The sequence below is a fragment of the Pipistrellus kuhlii genome, unplaced genomic scaffold (assembly GCF_014108245.1).
Source record: "Pipistrellus kuhlii isolate mPipKuh1 unplaced genomic scaffold, mPipKuh1.p scaffold_m20_p_2, whole genome shotgun sequence".
In the NCBI taxonomy this organism is placed as follows: domain Eukaryota; kingdom Metazoa; phylum Chordata; class Mammalia; order Chiroptera; family Vespertilionidae; genus Pipistrellus; species Pipistrellus kuhlii.
Window position 1 is genome coordinate 19,937,712 of NW_023425515.1, and position 16,229 is coordinate 19,953,940.

General features: G+C 43.5%; 1 protein-coding gene across 1 annotated transcript in view; it reads left to right on the forward strand.

The window, feature by feature from the left end:
* Positions 1–2,510: 2,510 nt before the first annotated feature.
* Positions 2,511–16,229, forward strand: part of PPM1L (protein phosphatase, Mg2+/Mn2+ dependent 1L) — a 237,203-nt gene continuing 223,484 nt past the window's right edge. Inside the window, exon 1 of the mRNA XM_036443654.2 lies at positions 2,511–2,921. Coding sequence (XP_036299547.1) covers positions 2,523–2,921 — 399 coding nt within the window. The 5' untranslated portion in view covers positions 2,511–2,522. The remainder of the gene's footprint in view (positions 2,922–16,229) is intronic.

Here is a 16,229-nt window from a genome sequence, read left to right on the forward strand (position 1 = left end):
TTGCTCTTGTTGTAGAGAAACAGATTCAGGTACAGAGAGGCTGTACAAAAGCCATTTGCTAACTTACACTAAGAAATATTGTAAACTCATCTTCATAATGACATTAATGAATTACCTTTGCTTTATAGTTCCCAAAGGCTATTGAACCCAATATCTCATATTTGAACTCATAACTTATAAGTTTGGGACAGAATGACCTAATTTATTTCTAAACTGTTTATTTACCAGGAGCGAAATACCGAAAAGTAGGAAGCAGAACAGGAGTCCATATCTTAGTTGTCAAAAATTAGACACTTAACAGTTTTTCGTATTCCCATCCTGTTTTTTCTATGCATGTTTATGTAATTGAGGTCATATGACATATGCTGTTTAGATGTCAACGTTTTTCATTTTTTTCTGGTTATGATGGCAATCTATATGCCTTTCGTAAAAACTTTGAAAAAGTTGTGGAAAACAGACAACAGTCCAAAGCAGAAAATGAAAAAACAAACACATATAATATACTATTGTAGTTAACCTCCACAAACATTTTGGTGTATTTCCTTCCAGTATTTTATTCCTCCTCCTTCTTTTTTTTAAATGTAGCCAGGCTCATACCAAGGCAGGAGTGCTTGGGCGGCCTCCACGGTCCAGTCCAGCGACGGAACTGCAGATCAGCACTCTTCTTCCTGGACAGGGGTAGTGAGAGGGAACAGTTTCCTTCCACGCTCACTCGTTTCTGTATCCTAAGCGGATTGTACATAGTTTCTCTTCTTTCCCCAACATCTTCAAGGCCACTGACACCTGCCCATGTTTCAACAAGCTGTCCTGGTGGCGTCTGGAAGCCCATCCTCTTCTCCGCAGTGTTTCACTTCTGCTCAAAGACTCCCCCCTCCTTCTGCGAAGACTGAGGAAGTGGTAGGAGCCTCACAGGGGCCTGAATTCAAACCCAAACAGCAGTCAGAGCCCTCGCCCCGCGGCAGAGTCAGGGGACCACCGTGTCTCCCCGGGAAGGGTGGTGATTAAATAGGGGCCTCGCGGCTGAGTCTCTGTTCTAGGGATGCCGGCCGCCCGCGGAGAGGCCAGCGCATCTTCGCCTCTCCCGAGGTGTGATCATCAGAGTGCATTTCCTTGTGGCTCCGACTCTTCACATCCTACTGTTCTCGGGAGGCTTTCTCCTTTTAAAGCTCACGGATCGTTCTCTCACATCCTATTGTTCTCAGGGATCCTGTGTAAAGCCTCTGTCATCGCAACCCCAAGCTCGGCGCCCCTTCGCTTCACTTCGCTTTGAAGAAGTGCGACCCTTTCCGCTCGCCTTACGCCGGGCGAGGCGGGGACCGCACCATTGTGCCGCCTGCCGGAGGGGGGGACGCTCACGTGCGGCTCTCCGCTTCCCAGCCGGCTGCCGGGGCTCCCGAGACCCCGACGTCCAGACCACCAGGCTCAGGATTGCATGGTCCTGGGAGCCGGCGCTGAAGGGAGGAACGGCCATCCACGGAGCTGGGCAGCGGGCGCACCCCTGTGCTCCCCCCCTCCCGCGATTCGCCTGGACCGCACGGGGCTGCTGGCGCGCCAGCCGCCGCGGAGCCGCCTCAGCCTTTGACAGCTCGGACCCAGCACCTCGCGGCCCCCAGTCCCCGCTCCAGGGGCGGGGCGGGCGCGCGCGTGCGGCGAGGGGCGGGGCGAGCGGGAGGCGGGGAGGTCGGTCGGGAGAGGGGGGCGCGCGATCGCAGCCGAGCGGAGCCGAGCCGGGAGGCGCTGGGGAGAGGCAGGCAGAGCCGGGCGGCTGCCTGCGTCTCGGCGCCCGTTGGTGCTGCGTCTCTGGGCTAACGCCGTACCCCCACCTCTGCTCAGGCTCCCGCAAAACTTTTATTCTCTTGGGTGTCTGAAGGACTCGGAGCACTCGGCCGGCTCTGGGCTCCCCTGCAGCGCCGGCCCTAGAGGGGACCTGCATCCCTCGCCCGCCGGGCTCTCAGAGCGCCCCGCGCCTCCTCACCTGCTGATCGCGCCCCGGAGCAGAGAGGGTGCACCCGAGCCGGGGCCGCGCGGACGCCTGCGCCCCCCGAACTCTCTCGCCCACCGTGGCGGACCTGCCCCGCTCAACTTTCACTTGATTTCCTTGCGCCCAGCTCGGGCACCAGCTGCTGCCGCCGCTGCTGCTGTCGCTGCTGTCGTCTCGGCCGCCGCCGCCGCCGCCGCCGCCGCCTCACAAAGGCGCGCAGGGAGGGGAGGCGGCGCGGGCGGCGAGCGCTGGTGTCCGTGCGCTAGGCGCCGGCGGCCCGGTCGCCGAGGCCGGGGGACAAAAGGGAAACTGCCTCTGTTGGCGGTGCCCGGTCAGCCGGAGTAGGGTGCCTCCTGCCTGGCTCCGCGGTCCTCCTCCCCGCCCGTCCCCCCTCCCCACGCCATCGGCTGCTGCTCCGCCTCCCTCCCGGCGGAGCGTCTCCGCAGAGCTCACTCCGGGACCCGCCAGCCTTCGGGGCGCGCGTCGCTGCTGCTGCTGCTGCTGCTGCTGCTGGGGTGGATCGGGCTCGAGCGGGTAATAAATGATAGAGGATACCATGACTTTGCTGTCTCTGCTGGGTCGCATCATGCGCTACTTCTTGCTGAGACCCGAGACGCTCTTCCTGCTGTGCATCAGCCTGGCGCTGTGGAGCTACTTCTTCCACACGGACGAGGTGAAGACCATCGTCAAGTCCAGCCGCGACGCCGTGAAGATGGTCAAGGGCAAGGTCGCTGAGATCATGCAGAACGACCGGCTCGGGGGGCTCGACGTCTTGGAGGCCGAGTTTTCCAAGACCTGGGAGTTCAAGAGCCACAACGTGGCGGTGTACTCCATCCAGGGCCGGAGGGACCACATGGAGGACCGATTCGAAGTGCTGACGGACCTGGCCAACAAGACGCACCCGTCCATCTTCGGGATCTTCGACGGGCACGGGGGCGAGGTAAGAGTTTTCTGGGGGCCGTGTGTGTGTGTGTGTGTGTGTGTGTGTGCAAATAACAGGACGTTGTGTGCTGGAGCGGGCGGGGAAGGGGTAGGAGGACTTGAGTGCGAGGGATGTGGTGAAGACCTGGTGCCAGATTGCCAAGCCACTGGTTCCAAGTTGCCAAAAACGTTTTTGGACTCAGACTTCTTGGGACGGAGGGTCCATTTTGGAAGAGGGAGGGTCATCCTTAGCTTATATTTGTGTCTTATCAATTATGATGTTTCTCAAGGCCAGAGCCCAGCCAATGACTGTGCTGGTTTTGCGGGGAGAGTTAATGGTTTCTGCGGTGAACTTTGGCCTTGGGGTCTCAGCGCCTCCGATCTAGGAAAGGAGACCTAGCAATGCACAAAGAAGGAAGGAAGTATCTTTGATTCTCATTAGGGAAAAGAGACACTCAATACAGAGCCGATTCAGTGAGAGCTCAGAGAGGATGAAGGAAGCTGTGGCTCCTTCCCATCGCGCTTTCGCCTTGAGGAGGAACCCTAGGGACTTCCCTGCGCTTCTTGCCAACTCCATTAACTTCGCAAATGCGGCCGGGCTAGTTGACAGCAGCGCCTCGCTGGCCGCGGGTGTGGAGCTGGTTCTGCAGCCCGGGACCGGAGATGCCCCTAGCGTTTGCAGAGGTGGCGATGCCAGATCTCGCTCGATCCCTGTGCCCTGGTCGAAGTGAGGCGCAGACGGCTCCCCGCTTCTCAGATTCTTTAGTTGGGGTTCACATGTTGAGGTTAGAAGGTCGGCTGAGGTCCCTCGCCCTCTTTTCTGCGGCACCCTGATTGCGCGCTGGGGCTTAGATTTCCTGGAGGTCCGGGGAGGATTGGCTCTGGTCCTTGGGCACGGGCCCAGTAGAAATGAGTGGCAAATGTGACTCCAAAGAGCACCGGGCCAGCCACCCCATCTCTTTCGATTTGGCAGTTTATAACAGTTTTATTGTTACATACTCTTTTTTTTTTTTTTGGCAGCATACTTTCTTCCTTATGTCCTCCCTACCTTCTTCCCACCCGTTCTTCATCATTTCCCCCCTCTCCTCACAACCCCATGCTCCCATCCAACTTTCCCCCAACTCTCTTCTTAGTTAGCCCTTCTGATCTCAAAGTGGGCTGTAGGGGACGTCATTCTCTTTCAACTTTGCTTGTCCTTTGGCATTTGTTTTGGGTGAATGTCGAGAAAGCTTTCAGTTATTGTATCTGCATTCTATCTCTGATATTGAGCCACTTCACCTACCATTCTGCTAACCTGTCCACGATGCTGTATCTGCCTGCCTTGTAGAACCAGGTTTGCCAAGAATGGCAAACTTCGTTGGAAAATGTATTTGGTGGAGCGGAAACCAGTTTTTTGCTCTTTCCCATTCACCCTCGCTCTTTCTATCCTGCCTTTCAAAATGAAGGTTTCCCATTGGTTGTAAATGCGTAGCCTTCTATGTAGTGTGGGTTCTTTGCCCCTTGGTCGGGGGGGGGGGGGAAGCTGTGAAGTTAATTGGAAGAGATGCTGTGTACTTGGGTACTAAAAGCATAGCTGAATGGCATGGTTGCCAATATGATAACTGATGTTTTCTTGCCTTGAGTCAGAATGTTTATATTTTCACTTTGTGTTCTAGACTGTGATAGGTCTTCTAATAAAGCTTATATTTCTTAAACATTTTTTTTTATAATTAAGTTGTTGGCAGATGATAATCTGTTCCTGGTCTTAGAAAGCACAGCTTTCTTTTTAATTTAGAGGTCTGTATGTAACGTTAATGTTGTGAAAGTTTGGCTTTTGCTTGTCTGATATTCTGCATGTGTAAGTTAATGCTATTTTAAATTTTCTTTTTATGTTGATACTTTAAAACCTGAAAATTGCAGACCCAAATTGGTTGAAAGTTTTTCAGTACTGTGTTCTGGTAAATGTGTCACCCAGAAAGGGGACTAGATAAATGCTTTTATTTAACCAGAACTATTTTACATGTACAGGGCTTTTCATTGAATTTTTAAATAGTAGAGGAGAAGTGTTAGAAAAATTATGAAATGATTTTTATTCTGCTTACATTAAAAATCCCGCTCTTTGTAAAATAATCAATATTATCACATTTTAAGGTAATTTCTCTCTTGCTTTTTCTTTCTTTCAAAGAAAATCCCACCATCTAATTCTTACCTTTTGTGTTGTTGGGCTCCTTTAACATTCACCAGAGGAGGGTGCTACTGTTTGGTTTTGGTAGAGATGATAGTTATCTTCTTTCAGAGAAGAGAAAGCTTTTTCTGAACTCTTATATATATATATATATATATGATCTGTAGAGTGTACATAAGGAAACTGAGGAGGCTAATTTTATTTCTAATAATTCACTCTAAGAAGATAGGCTATATCTAAAAAACCCACCAGGGCCCATCTAGAATGGTAGAGCTTTTTAGATCCAGAAAGGACCTACGCCACATTATGTGTTCATTTTATCCCATTTTTAAATGAGATGTTTGTTGATGGCTGGAGAAGTTGTGACTTTCCTAAGGCTGCATGCTTAGTTCAAGGCCTTCAGTTTGGTGATTTTTGTATGAAATCACTGGACATATTAGTTTGCATATTAACTCGGGAAGGCAGATAACAAAGTAGGGATACAAAGGTGAATGAGACGTGATTCTCATCCTCAAAAAGTTTCAGTGTATTGTCAGAAATAGACGTATATGCCAAAAATTTCAGCTGTGGTATACATGGGGTGATAGGGAAACACTGAGGGAGGCATATAAATCAGACTGGGAGGTGGGAGGCCTGGGAAAGACACCATTTACTTCAAGGTTGAAAGTGTGGGGTTTGGCTTGACATCTAGCTTTGAATCTCTGCTCTGCCTTATACTAGCTGTGACCTTTGGCAAGTGGCACTTTATCTGGGAGTTTTTAATTTGAAAAAGAATAATAGTGCATTCAAACTGTACCCTTATCAATTGTGTCATACACTATCTAGAGCACATGTGTCAAACACAAGGCCCGCGGGCCAAATCCGTCCCGCCAGGACTTGCAATGTGGCCTGCACCGCGCTGTCATCACTGCACTCCGCTGCGTTTCCATCACAATGACAGTTTATGACTGTTCAGTAAACCATTCGGCCCGCGATTTAGGCTGGATTTTAGATTTTGGCCCCTTCTCTGATTGAGTTCGACACCCCTAATCTAGAGGAATGCCAATGGAGAGAAGGATGTGGAAGAAGAAAGTTAAGAGACCAAAAAGTCTGCAGTGTTAGGGCAACAACATCCAAGGAGATGTCAAGATGTGAAGTTAATTGGAAGTGATCTATAGTGTTGATCACTAGAAAGATGTGTATGTTGGATATGGATCATTTATTAGGAATTCCCAAACTCTATTTCTCTTTATTCTAACTTCTGGTGAACTGACTATTAAATCAGGATTCCCAGTAGCCTAATATTGGGATAGCAATATCGTGGCTTCAGGGTATTGCTATCCCAATATTGTCATATTAGTTAAAAAGAATATTCTCTATGATTAATTATTAAATTAGTATTCTTTTTAAAAAAATCATATATGAACATTTATTATTACAATACTGCCAGCAGTATGGGAGAGCAGCAATAAATTGGTATTCTTATTTGTACTTCAGGTTCTTATGAGTTGAACTAAGCATGAGTTAGTTCTCTTGAGTCTATTCAACTGTGTATTTTTGGCAAAGATATCTTTGGCTTTGTTATGTCAAGGACTAGACTCTGCATGGCCGTGATTTCTAGATGGATGAAATCTTAAAGAGCCTTGTCTTGATGGTCCTATAGGCCAGCTTCCTTGCTTGATATCCTTGGGCCCTTGAGATATTCTAAACATCAATACTATGGGTAGATGGTTGACTGCATGTGTCTATATATGTGTGTGTGTGTATATGTGTGTGTTTAAAGCTATGGCAGTGATTGTTTTGCTGTATATCAAAGATTAAAACAACTAAGAGGTCAAAAAATAGCTCAGGTTGTATCAAGTGATGTAGGAAGTTTATTTTAAAAATTAAAACATAATGTTTATGAAAATTTTTGTGTGCTTATCTATAATTTTTATCCATAGGCAAAGGTGGGTTTTGTTTTATTTTTATATATTATCTGAAGAAATATCACCAATCCTTTGAAGCAACTTTGTCAGTGTTCATGGCTGAAACCTATCTAGAAGAACAGATTGTTATGTATTCCATATGCTTATAGGCATTATTGTATTAAAGGTCATATATTATTATGTCATACATTTGACAAACAGCTTGGCCAGTGGTTAAGCTTAGAGCTCCACACTTCTCCTCAGAGAGAAGCTGTACTTCAGATGCTTGTCAGGGGCTACAGTCTTGAGGCTCAGCACTTCTCAGGAGCTCTGGAGAGAAACAGCTCATGAAAGGTTGCCTGAAGGAACTAAAAAGTCTAGTTCTTCCGATGAGTGGTTCTTAACTTTTCTGGAGTCATGCTTCTCTCTGAGGATGTTGTGAAACTACAGACATATCCCCCAGAAAAAGGGACATATGCATCAAGTTTTGTTTATAATTTTAAAGATAAGTGGATGCATGAAGTCTCTGGATTTTAGGTTAGTCTACAAAGAAATCTGTTTCTGATAAATCCAGTCCTGCAGGGAGCTGTCTACTTGGACTCCTTGGCCAGATCACCTTCCTTTCCATCATTTGCAAATACTGATTTGTGTGCTGGCTAGTGAGGGTTGTTCTGAGGGTTGGTCTTCCAAAGCTGTCTGACCAATCAGCTGCAAGGATGTTATTAGGATTTTTTATGCGGACCAAGGGAGAGATAGTTCTCTGATAGCTTTTTGTTTTTATCCAAAGTATGCCAAATCATCATGTACCTGACTGGATTGTTTTGTGTTTGTTGGCAGCTTGCAGTGTTAGAACCAAACCTCTGGCCTGCCTCTAGCAAATGTGTGGAATTTTACTGAAAACATTCATTTGGTGCGTGAACTTCACTCCCAGGACAGCTTATCTCCCTACATTTGGCTTTCCTTTGTCCTGTTTCTGTCTTTCTCATCTTACATATGTCATTTTATCTTGCTCTGGTACATGTATTTGTGTAAGCTTCATTGGATCCTTTCTGAAATGAGATATGATTCTGAATAAATAAATTATGAGTAGCACAATGAATGATCTGCTTTACAGACATTACAGCTGCTGCTGGTAAATGTTGGGCTCCCATATTACTGACGTACAAGAGGCCTATGTATTTAGTGTGGACAGATGCCTTATGGTTTAAGAGAACATTAGCATTATTTTGGTTTAACATGGCACATTAGCCCTGGTTGGGTAGCTCAGTGGGTTGGAGTGTCATCCATACACCAAAGGTTGTAGCTTTGATTCCCAGTCAAGGCACATACCCATGTTGCAGGTTCAATACCTGGTGGGGGCAGGATGTGTTTCTCACATTTCTGTTCTTCCCTCCCTCCCTTTCTCTCTCCCTCCCTCCCACCCCTGGTCAATAATAATAATAAAAATCTTCGGGTGAGGATTAAAATAAGGCATATTAGCATTTCTGACAAAAAAGAGTGGGTGCTTCCTTCTTAATACCCATCCCCCTACCCTTTGTAGGTGTAGGTGAATGTAGGATTCTGGCTGCTTAACTTGGTGCATCTTCTGAACAGATTGTTTAGAAATTCACTTCAGTTAAACCAACATTTTCTGTATACTTTGCCATAGGTGGAAAAACAGTGTTACAATGTTGTGCTCTCTCTATGATACCCAAAGATGAATTAGTGCATTCTCTGCCCTCCAGGAGTAGTCTATCTCCTGGGAAAGATGAGCTTTTTAAAAACAGCAGAGCTTACCAGACCCAACTGGACCACCTACAGGAGGGGAATGGCTTGACTCAGGGAGCTTCGGAAATCTTGGATAATTTTTTAAAAGTATATATTTTTTATTGATTTTAGAGCAGAAAGGAGAGGGAGAGAGAGCTAGAAATATCAAAGATGCGAGAGAATAAAAAATTGGCTGCCTCCTGCAAACCCCCTACTGGGGATCAAACCCAAACCCTGATTTGTCAATGATTCTGAAAAGGTTCCTCTCCTTGTCTCTGGTTACCTCTGTCTCCCTCCTTGTGCATTTTATGAGCAGAAGGGTGGCTTTTAAAATGTAACCGTTGGCCAAAATTTGAAGCGAGGCAAGCTGCTTGCTCCCTTTGCAGATGGAAGGTACCTCGAATGATGCCATTCCTTGAGGTACCCCGGCTTGGAACAGCTTTCCACAGTGGCTCACGTGACAGATGAGATTAAGTATATAATATACGAAAGTGTCAAACCATACTCAGTGTCAAACCCTGAGTATGTGCCCTGACTGAGAATCGAGCTATAACTTCCTGGTTTGACACTCAACCACTGAACCATACTGGCTGGGCAGTCTTGGATAACTTTGACAATATCCTAGCATTTAAACAGACAGAGGTTGGGTGGAGGGAGGGTGAAAAGATGACATTACAGGTGGAAGAGCAGTGTGACAATGGTCTGGCGGAAGTAAAATGCAGGCACAGTTGGAAGAAAGGCAGGTAGCCCCATGTCATGACCCAACTGCTGCCATTCTAGGAGTCCACTCACTATGTCTTTCCATATTTGAGGAACACCCTCTGTGTTTTTATATACTTAATATTGTTTTTAGGTTGGCTGTTTTTAAGTTCAGTCTATTATTTAAAAAAGAAACTTCATATCAGCACTATAGTGGGAAATCCATACAATGAAGCTCTTGGCCTCCAGCTCACTAGAAGCTGTCTCCATGTTGATGGCATAGAGTGATTCTGAAAAGATTCCTCTCCTTGTCTCTGGTTACCTCTGTCTCCCTCCTTGTGCGTTTTATGAGCAGAAGGGTGGCTTTTAAAATGTAACCGTTGGCCAAAATTTGAAATGAGGCAAGCTGCTTGCTCCCTTCGCAGATGGAAGGTACCTCGAATGATGCCATTCCTTGAGGTACCCCAGCTTGGAACAGCTTTCCACCGTGGCTCATGTGACAGATGAGATTTTGTGTATAATATACCTCCATGGGGAACCCAGAGTTATGGGCAGTTCCCATAGTTATGGGCAGTTCTCACAGAAATCCCTCCTCCTTTCTAATGCAGGTAAATGAGACAACATTTTAGGAATAAACCTGAATTCTTTTTAGCTTATTTTAAAAAGTAAGTAATTCACAGTTATGGTTCTCGAACCATTATTGGTCACACACTGTGACATATTTACAATGACAGTATACCCCCAGTGTGCTGGGACCACAGCTGAGGAGCCTGGCCTGGGTTTAGGGTTCACACAGGTGATGTCTGGAGCTGTTGTCAGCATTGATATTGAAAACCATGCGGAGGAGCCTTGGGCAGTGGGCTGTAGATGTTTGAGAACCATTGGGCAGAGGAATGGCATATGACCCATGCTTCAGTAATCCTATCCCTATAATCCTATAAATCTATGTGAATAAACAAGATAGATAGGGGGAGGGGAAGTAAATTGGTAAGGCTGGGCCAAAGTAGTGAAGATGAAACCCAGGGGTGTGGGCCATTGCTGAGATAGAGGGAGAGGATGAATTGGAGATGCTCTGAAGTGGTAAGTCTGCTGTCAGGGCGGCTCCATCAAAATGAATGAGGGCCGTTGGATGGAGGAGGAAATTTGGACAATAGTGAGTCTGGCTATACATTTGTTTCCTTTCTTCAAATGTTTGTTGACCATTTGGTTGTTCAATTTGTAAGACATTGTGTCTGTCATACCTTATCTAAATGGACACATTTTAAAACAGGAAAATATACATTGTTTATAATATCTAATTATCCAAATGGTAAGACATTTCTTACTATGTTACTTTGTTAAGTTTAGGTGTTGTTACAAAGTCTAGCTTCTCCAAGACTAAAAACAGCGTGTTTTCATTTCTCTTCATTTCCCTGGTTTTAAAATAAAAAATATGTATATCATTCAGTTTCAGGTGGTCACTAGGCTCTGATCAATTTATTTATTTTTAATATATTTTATTGATTTTTTTAAAGAGAGGAAGGGAGGGAGATAGAGAGTTAGAAACATCGATGAGAGAGAAACATCGATTCAGCTGCCTCCTGCACACTCCCCACTGAGGATGTGCCTGCAACCAAGGTACATGCCCTTGATCGGAATCGAACCTGAGACCCTTCAGTCTGCAGGCCAATGCTCTATCCACTGAGCCAAATTAGTTAAGGCGACTCTGTCCAATTTAAATAGAGGCAAATAATTCTTTAGGAACTCAGTTTTTTAAAAAACGTAATATTTTTATTTTGAGAGTTAATATTTGAAGCATTTGTTTTATTCTTAACTTCTATTTTGATCTTTGTCTACTTAAATAATATTCTTTGTGGTTTAACTTTTTTCACTTTTTTAATAACCCTACTTAATGAATATTAAAATAAATCCAGGGCAAGTTAAAATATTTTAAAATAAATTAATTTTAAAATTATAAAAATAATAGGACTACATGATAGATAGTATAAACCCCAAAATTAATCCAAATCTCATCCTGTGATATCCACTATTAAGATTTTGGTGTATTATTTTCTTATATTTTTCATATGCATTTTAAAAAATATGTTTTTAGTGATTTGAGAGAGAGGGGAGGAGAGAGGGAAAGAGAGAAACATCCATCAGTTGCCACCCCTACAGGAATCACACCGGATATCTGGACATTTCCAAGATCCTGCATTTGGTGTATTTCATTCCTGGGAACTGTTTTCAAGGAATAAGTAAATGCAGTCCAGCAGGTTGAGACTTTTCACCTAAAACTAATCTCATAGATAAGAGATGATAGAAATAGCAGTGGGGAAATGTTAGGGGCAAGAAAGAAATATTGGGGACTGGCTATGGTTCTGGGAAATATTGATCTTGCTCTGTTAATCATGATTGCCTTATGTTGGTTTAAAGAAAGGGCATTCTGACCTGGCTGGGAGTTGTACACTCTATGGACCTGGGAGTCAACCTTGGAATTTGATCCATTCTCATGGAAAGATTTTGGTTGCCCAAACTATGGAGTCCCACTCCAGCCTCCTACTTTCCCATACCTATAATCCCTACTTCCCCACATCTGTAATCCAATTTCCCTGTGTGATCTTTGTCCTACCCTATATAAGCAGCTGGTTTATGGGGGCAACAGAGCAAATTTTTGTGGATGACCTGCTGCTCTCCCATACTATAGGCAGTACTGAAAAAACAAAAACAAAAACAAAAACCAAAAAACCCCAAAACCCCCAAAAAACAACCAGTTCTTTTTTGAAAACAAAACACCTCCCTCCCCACAAAAAAATCCAAAAAATAGCCATTCGAAATAAATAATAATGGTTTGTGTTTTTTAAAATATATCTTTTTATTGACTTCAGAAGGAAGGGAGAAGATAGACAGATAGAAACATCAATTATGAGAGAGTCTTTGATGGGTTGCCTTCTGCACACCCCCATGGGGGATTGAACCGGCAACCCAGGCATATGCTCTTGGCCAGAATTTAACCTGGGGCCCTTCAGTCCATAGGCTGATGCTCTATCCACTGAGCAAAACTGGCTACGGCAGATTTGTGTTTTGTTTTAAAATAATAAAGACTTGACTTTAGGAAAGTGTATGGGGTGAATATATCCTCGCATGATTTCTCTTCCTCCAGAAGCACTGTTTTGTTTTTAGAAGACCAAATAATGTCTTACTACCAAAATGATTGTTAATTTTAAACAGCAAAATATTATTGTTCTCATTTGTTTATAATACTGGAGTTGGTATGTTCAGTTTGAGCAGATGCTAGTCTGTGTTTCCATTCCAGGAGGCTACTTAATACATTAGTCTCTTAGTCATCCTTAAGTCAAGCCCAAGCTTTGGTGATGGCTAGTTATAATCTGTTTTTAATATAAACAAGGAAAGTTTAAATAAACAAAGCAAGCCATCATTTAAAATAGTCACTAGCATTATTGTACCTTTTATAGCTTTCTTTTATAGTTACAGGCCCTCCCTTAAAAAGTATGAAAGATTTTAAGTAAATATTCATGTAGAGAAAAACCATGCATACTGATAAATTGATATCCTTTCAATGAACTTGAAATCTGTGCTACGTAAAGCTGTGCTTAAAGAGTGAAGAGATAGCCCAGCCGGTGTGGCTCAGTGGCTGAATATTGACCTGTGAACCAGGAGGTCACGGTTCGATTCCCAGTCAGGGCACACACCAGATTGCAGGCTCACCCCAGTTTGGGGCCTAAAGGAGGCAGCTGATCAATGATTCTCCCTCATCATTGATGTTTCTATTTCTCTCTCCCTCTCCCTTTCTCTGTGAAACCAATAAAAATATATTTTGAAAAAGGTGAAGATAAAATATTTTACATTTGAAAAACAAATCTATAAATTTAATTACTTGATTTCTCTGATAATTTTTTAACCTTTCACTATTTAGTGAGAACAGGCCCCGATATAGTGAACCCTTAGCTACCCCCACCCTTCCTAGAATGAGGGAGGGCTAATGGTAATTGAGTCTTTAAAGAATGAGACTTCCTTTCCTCTGTTCCTTGAAGAGAGACAAGGAGTTCCTGTCTGCCTCAGGGCATGGGGTTCCTCTGAAGGTAAGTTTGGGGCCACTGCATGTAATTGTGCAAGAGGGACATGCACAGCAATACCAGAGACACTATGTTCTAATGTGTACAGAACTGTCTGCTCCCCAAGCTAGATAGCGCTGGCTCTATAATCACCTGGAAAGAGCACCTTTCTCTAATTTGTACAAAAATGTACGGTTCCATAGCATTAAGTTTCTTTCTGAGACTCACATTCTTTATCATACCATCCATCACTGTTACCCTCCTTGTTCTGCACCTGTGTGAGCAGCTGACAGATAATTTATGTGTCTTACTTGCTAAACCAAAGACCAGTTATCCATTGCACAGCATGTCAGAAAACTGGAGAAGTGAACACTTATTTGCATTTGCTTTAACATGATAATATTCCAGATTTTGGTCATCATAAATGTGAGTGGGAATTTAATGCCCTGTAGTAATAAATCTTAAATATTTCAAATTGTATCTTTAATAAGACAGTCTCTATTCAGTAAAGATTTTAATCTAAAACCACTTTAAAACTATTCTTTTAGCTATAGAATCACTACAGGGTTGGAATGGTTCTATTTTTATAAGTATATCATGCTATTTAAAAAAAAATCTAATAAGTACTTTCATTTCTCTTTTTAATTAAGTTAATTAACTTTCAGTTAAATTTGTCACTGGACATTTTCTGGCCAAAGAAGTCTGTACTGACATTGTCAGGATTTTATGGAAATTGATTCATAGGATTTTAGTCATGTTTTCTTTTTTCCTCGCAAGAATAATGAGGGCATTTGCTACAACAACTGGTTTACATAGTTATATATGGGTGTCCTAGAGTTTGGGATTAAGAAGTTTTTACTTCTCTTTTATTTCAACACTTAGATGTTTTTCTAAATTTCTGTCAAGAAAGAAGATAAATTTTGTCTTTAGATAGGCCTGGCAGGAATCTTGAATTGTCATATAATCCAAATATAGTGCCTAAGCCTTCACAGCTACATGGATAATCTATTTTTAAAGATTTTCATCAAGGAGATTCCATTTGTCCCTGAAGAATTTTTTTTCTCTGTAATCCTTTCTTTCAGGAAATTTATCTTAATATGGGAACTAGGTCTCTTTGGTTTAAGCTTATTTCTCTTAATCTGGCCCTCAGCCAATTTACATTAGGATTAGGTTGTTGCCATTCATATTTCAGTAAGATTACAGTAATAAAAAGTTTCCTTTTCCCCCTCCCACACTCATCTCAAAGAAAAAAGAGACACAAGGTAATTTCTACCAAAGACAGTATCAAGCTAGTTTGGCAATAAAGAGAACGTCTTCCAGTTTTACAGATTGGTGGAGTAAATTCTATCTAGACACCTAAATGATGCATTAATTGGAAGTTTTTGGTGGCAAGTGATAGAAAACTCAACTGGCAGCAGCTTAAACACTAGTGACATTTATTGTCCAGCACAGGAAAAGGAATGGATGTAGGTGTTTCCAAGACTAGTGAATTCAGCAGTTTAGTTACTTCAGGCCTTTTGTAGAATGACTTCTAGAGATACGAGAAAGAAACTGTATTCTTACAGCCTGAGGAAAACCTCTCTAGAAACTACCGCTCATATCTCCTAGGTCAGAATTGTATAAACCCAGGACATGGCCATGCAGATATTATCGTCATGGTGAACTCTGACCCAACAGAGTTCACCTTGGGTTTGGGGAGGAGTGCCGCCTCCTCTGGAAGTCCTGAAAGCTTAGGAAGGTGAACAAAACCAGGGTTTTGTTAGCTGGGAAGAAGGGGAAGTGGGAATGGTTGTTGGTGGGCCCCACAAGTGGGAATGGGGTTCAGAGATGGTGGCCTGAACATTTCTTGTCTGCACATTAGCAAATTCATCAGACAGTGGGGCTGTAAAAGTATATAACACTGACATGGGGAAAACTAGCTCTAGAAGACTTTTAAAAAGGGTAAGCCATCTTGTTTTCAATGGGCTTCAGGATGACTTTGCCAGGGAGCTGAGATGTAAATTTGGTATTTTAGGGCCCTAACAAATCTTAAGAAATGATTAGTAGCTAGTTTTGTAATTCAGATTTTCTCTCTGTTCTGTGTAAACTAGCAACAAGGAGGGGCCCGAGTGTTTAGAGAACAACGAAGTGGATTCTTTTCCTCTAATTTATGTTGTTCAATGTGGTCAATGCTGCTGATGAATGTGAAACGTATCACAGCAGTTCTTCTGTTGGTTGTCCATTTCTATTTGACTCTCTTCCTGTTTTAGACAGTGAATTTGTTGGTAAAATTCAGTAGGACTTTTGTCCCTTAAATATTAGATATCATTACTTTTAACATTATTATTTTAAATATTTTACTTGATTTCAGAGAGGAAGGAAGAGAGAGAGAGAGAGAGAAACATCAATGATGGGAGAGAATCATTGACCTGCTGCCTTCTGCACACCCCACACTAGGGATCCAATCCACAACCCAGGCATGTGCCCTGACCAGGAATCAAACCATGGCCTCCTGGTTCCTAGGTTGACGCTCAACCACTAAGTCATGCTGGCTGAGCTATGATTTTGTTTTAAGGTATTTGTCCAGCCAGCATGTTGAGCATTAACCTATGAACCAGGAGGTCACTAAAATCAATAATAATTATTTAAAAAAAAGATATTTGACTCCACTTTAGGTCAAAGAGAAGAAATTCCTGGGAGGTTCAGAATTTTTGTACACATTTTGGAGGGGGACAACCTGGCAGTGGTCTAGGGTACAGAGAGAGGGGAGGGCGCTAAGTCTTCAGATTTTCCTTTAG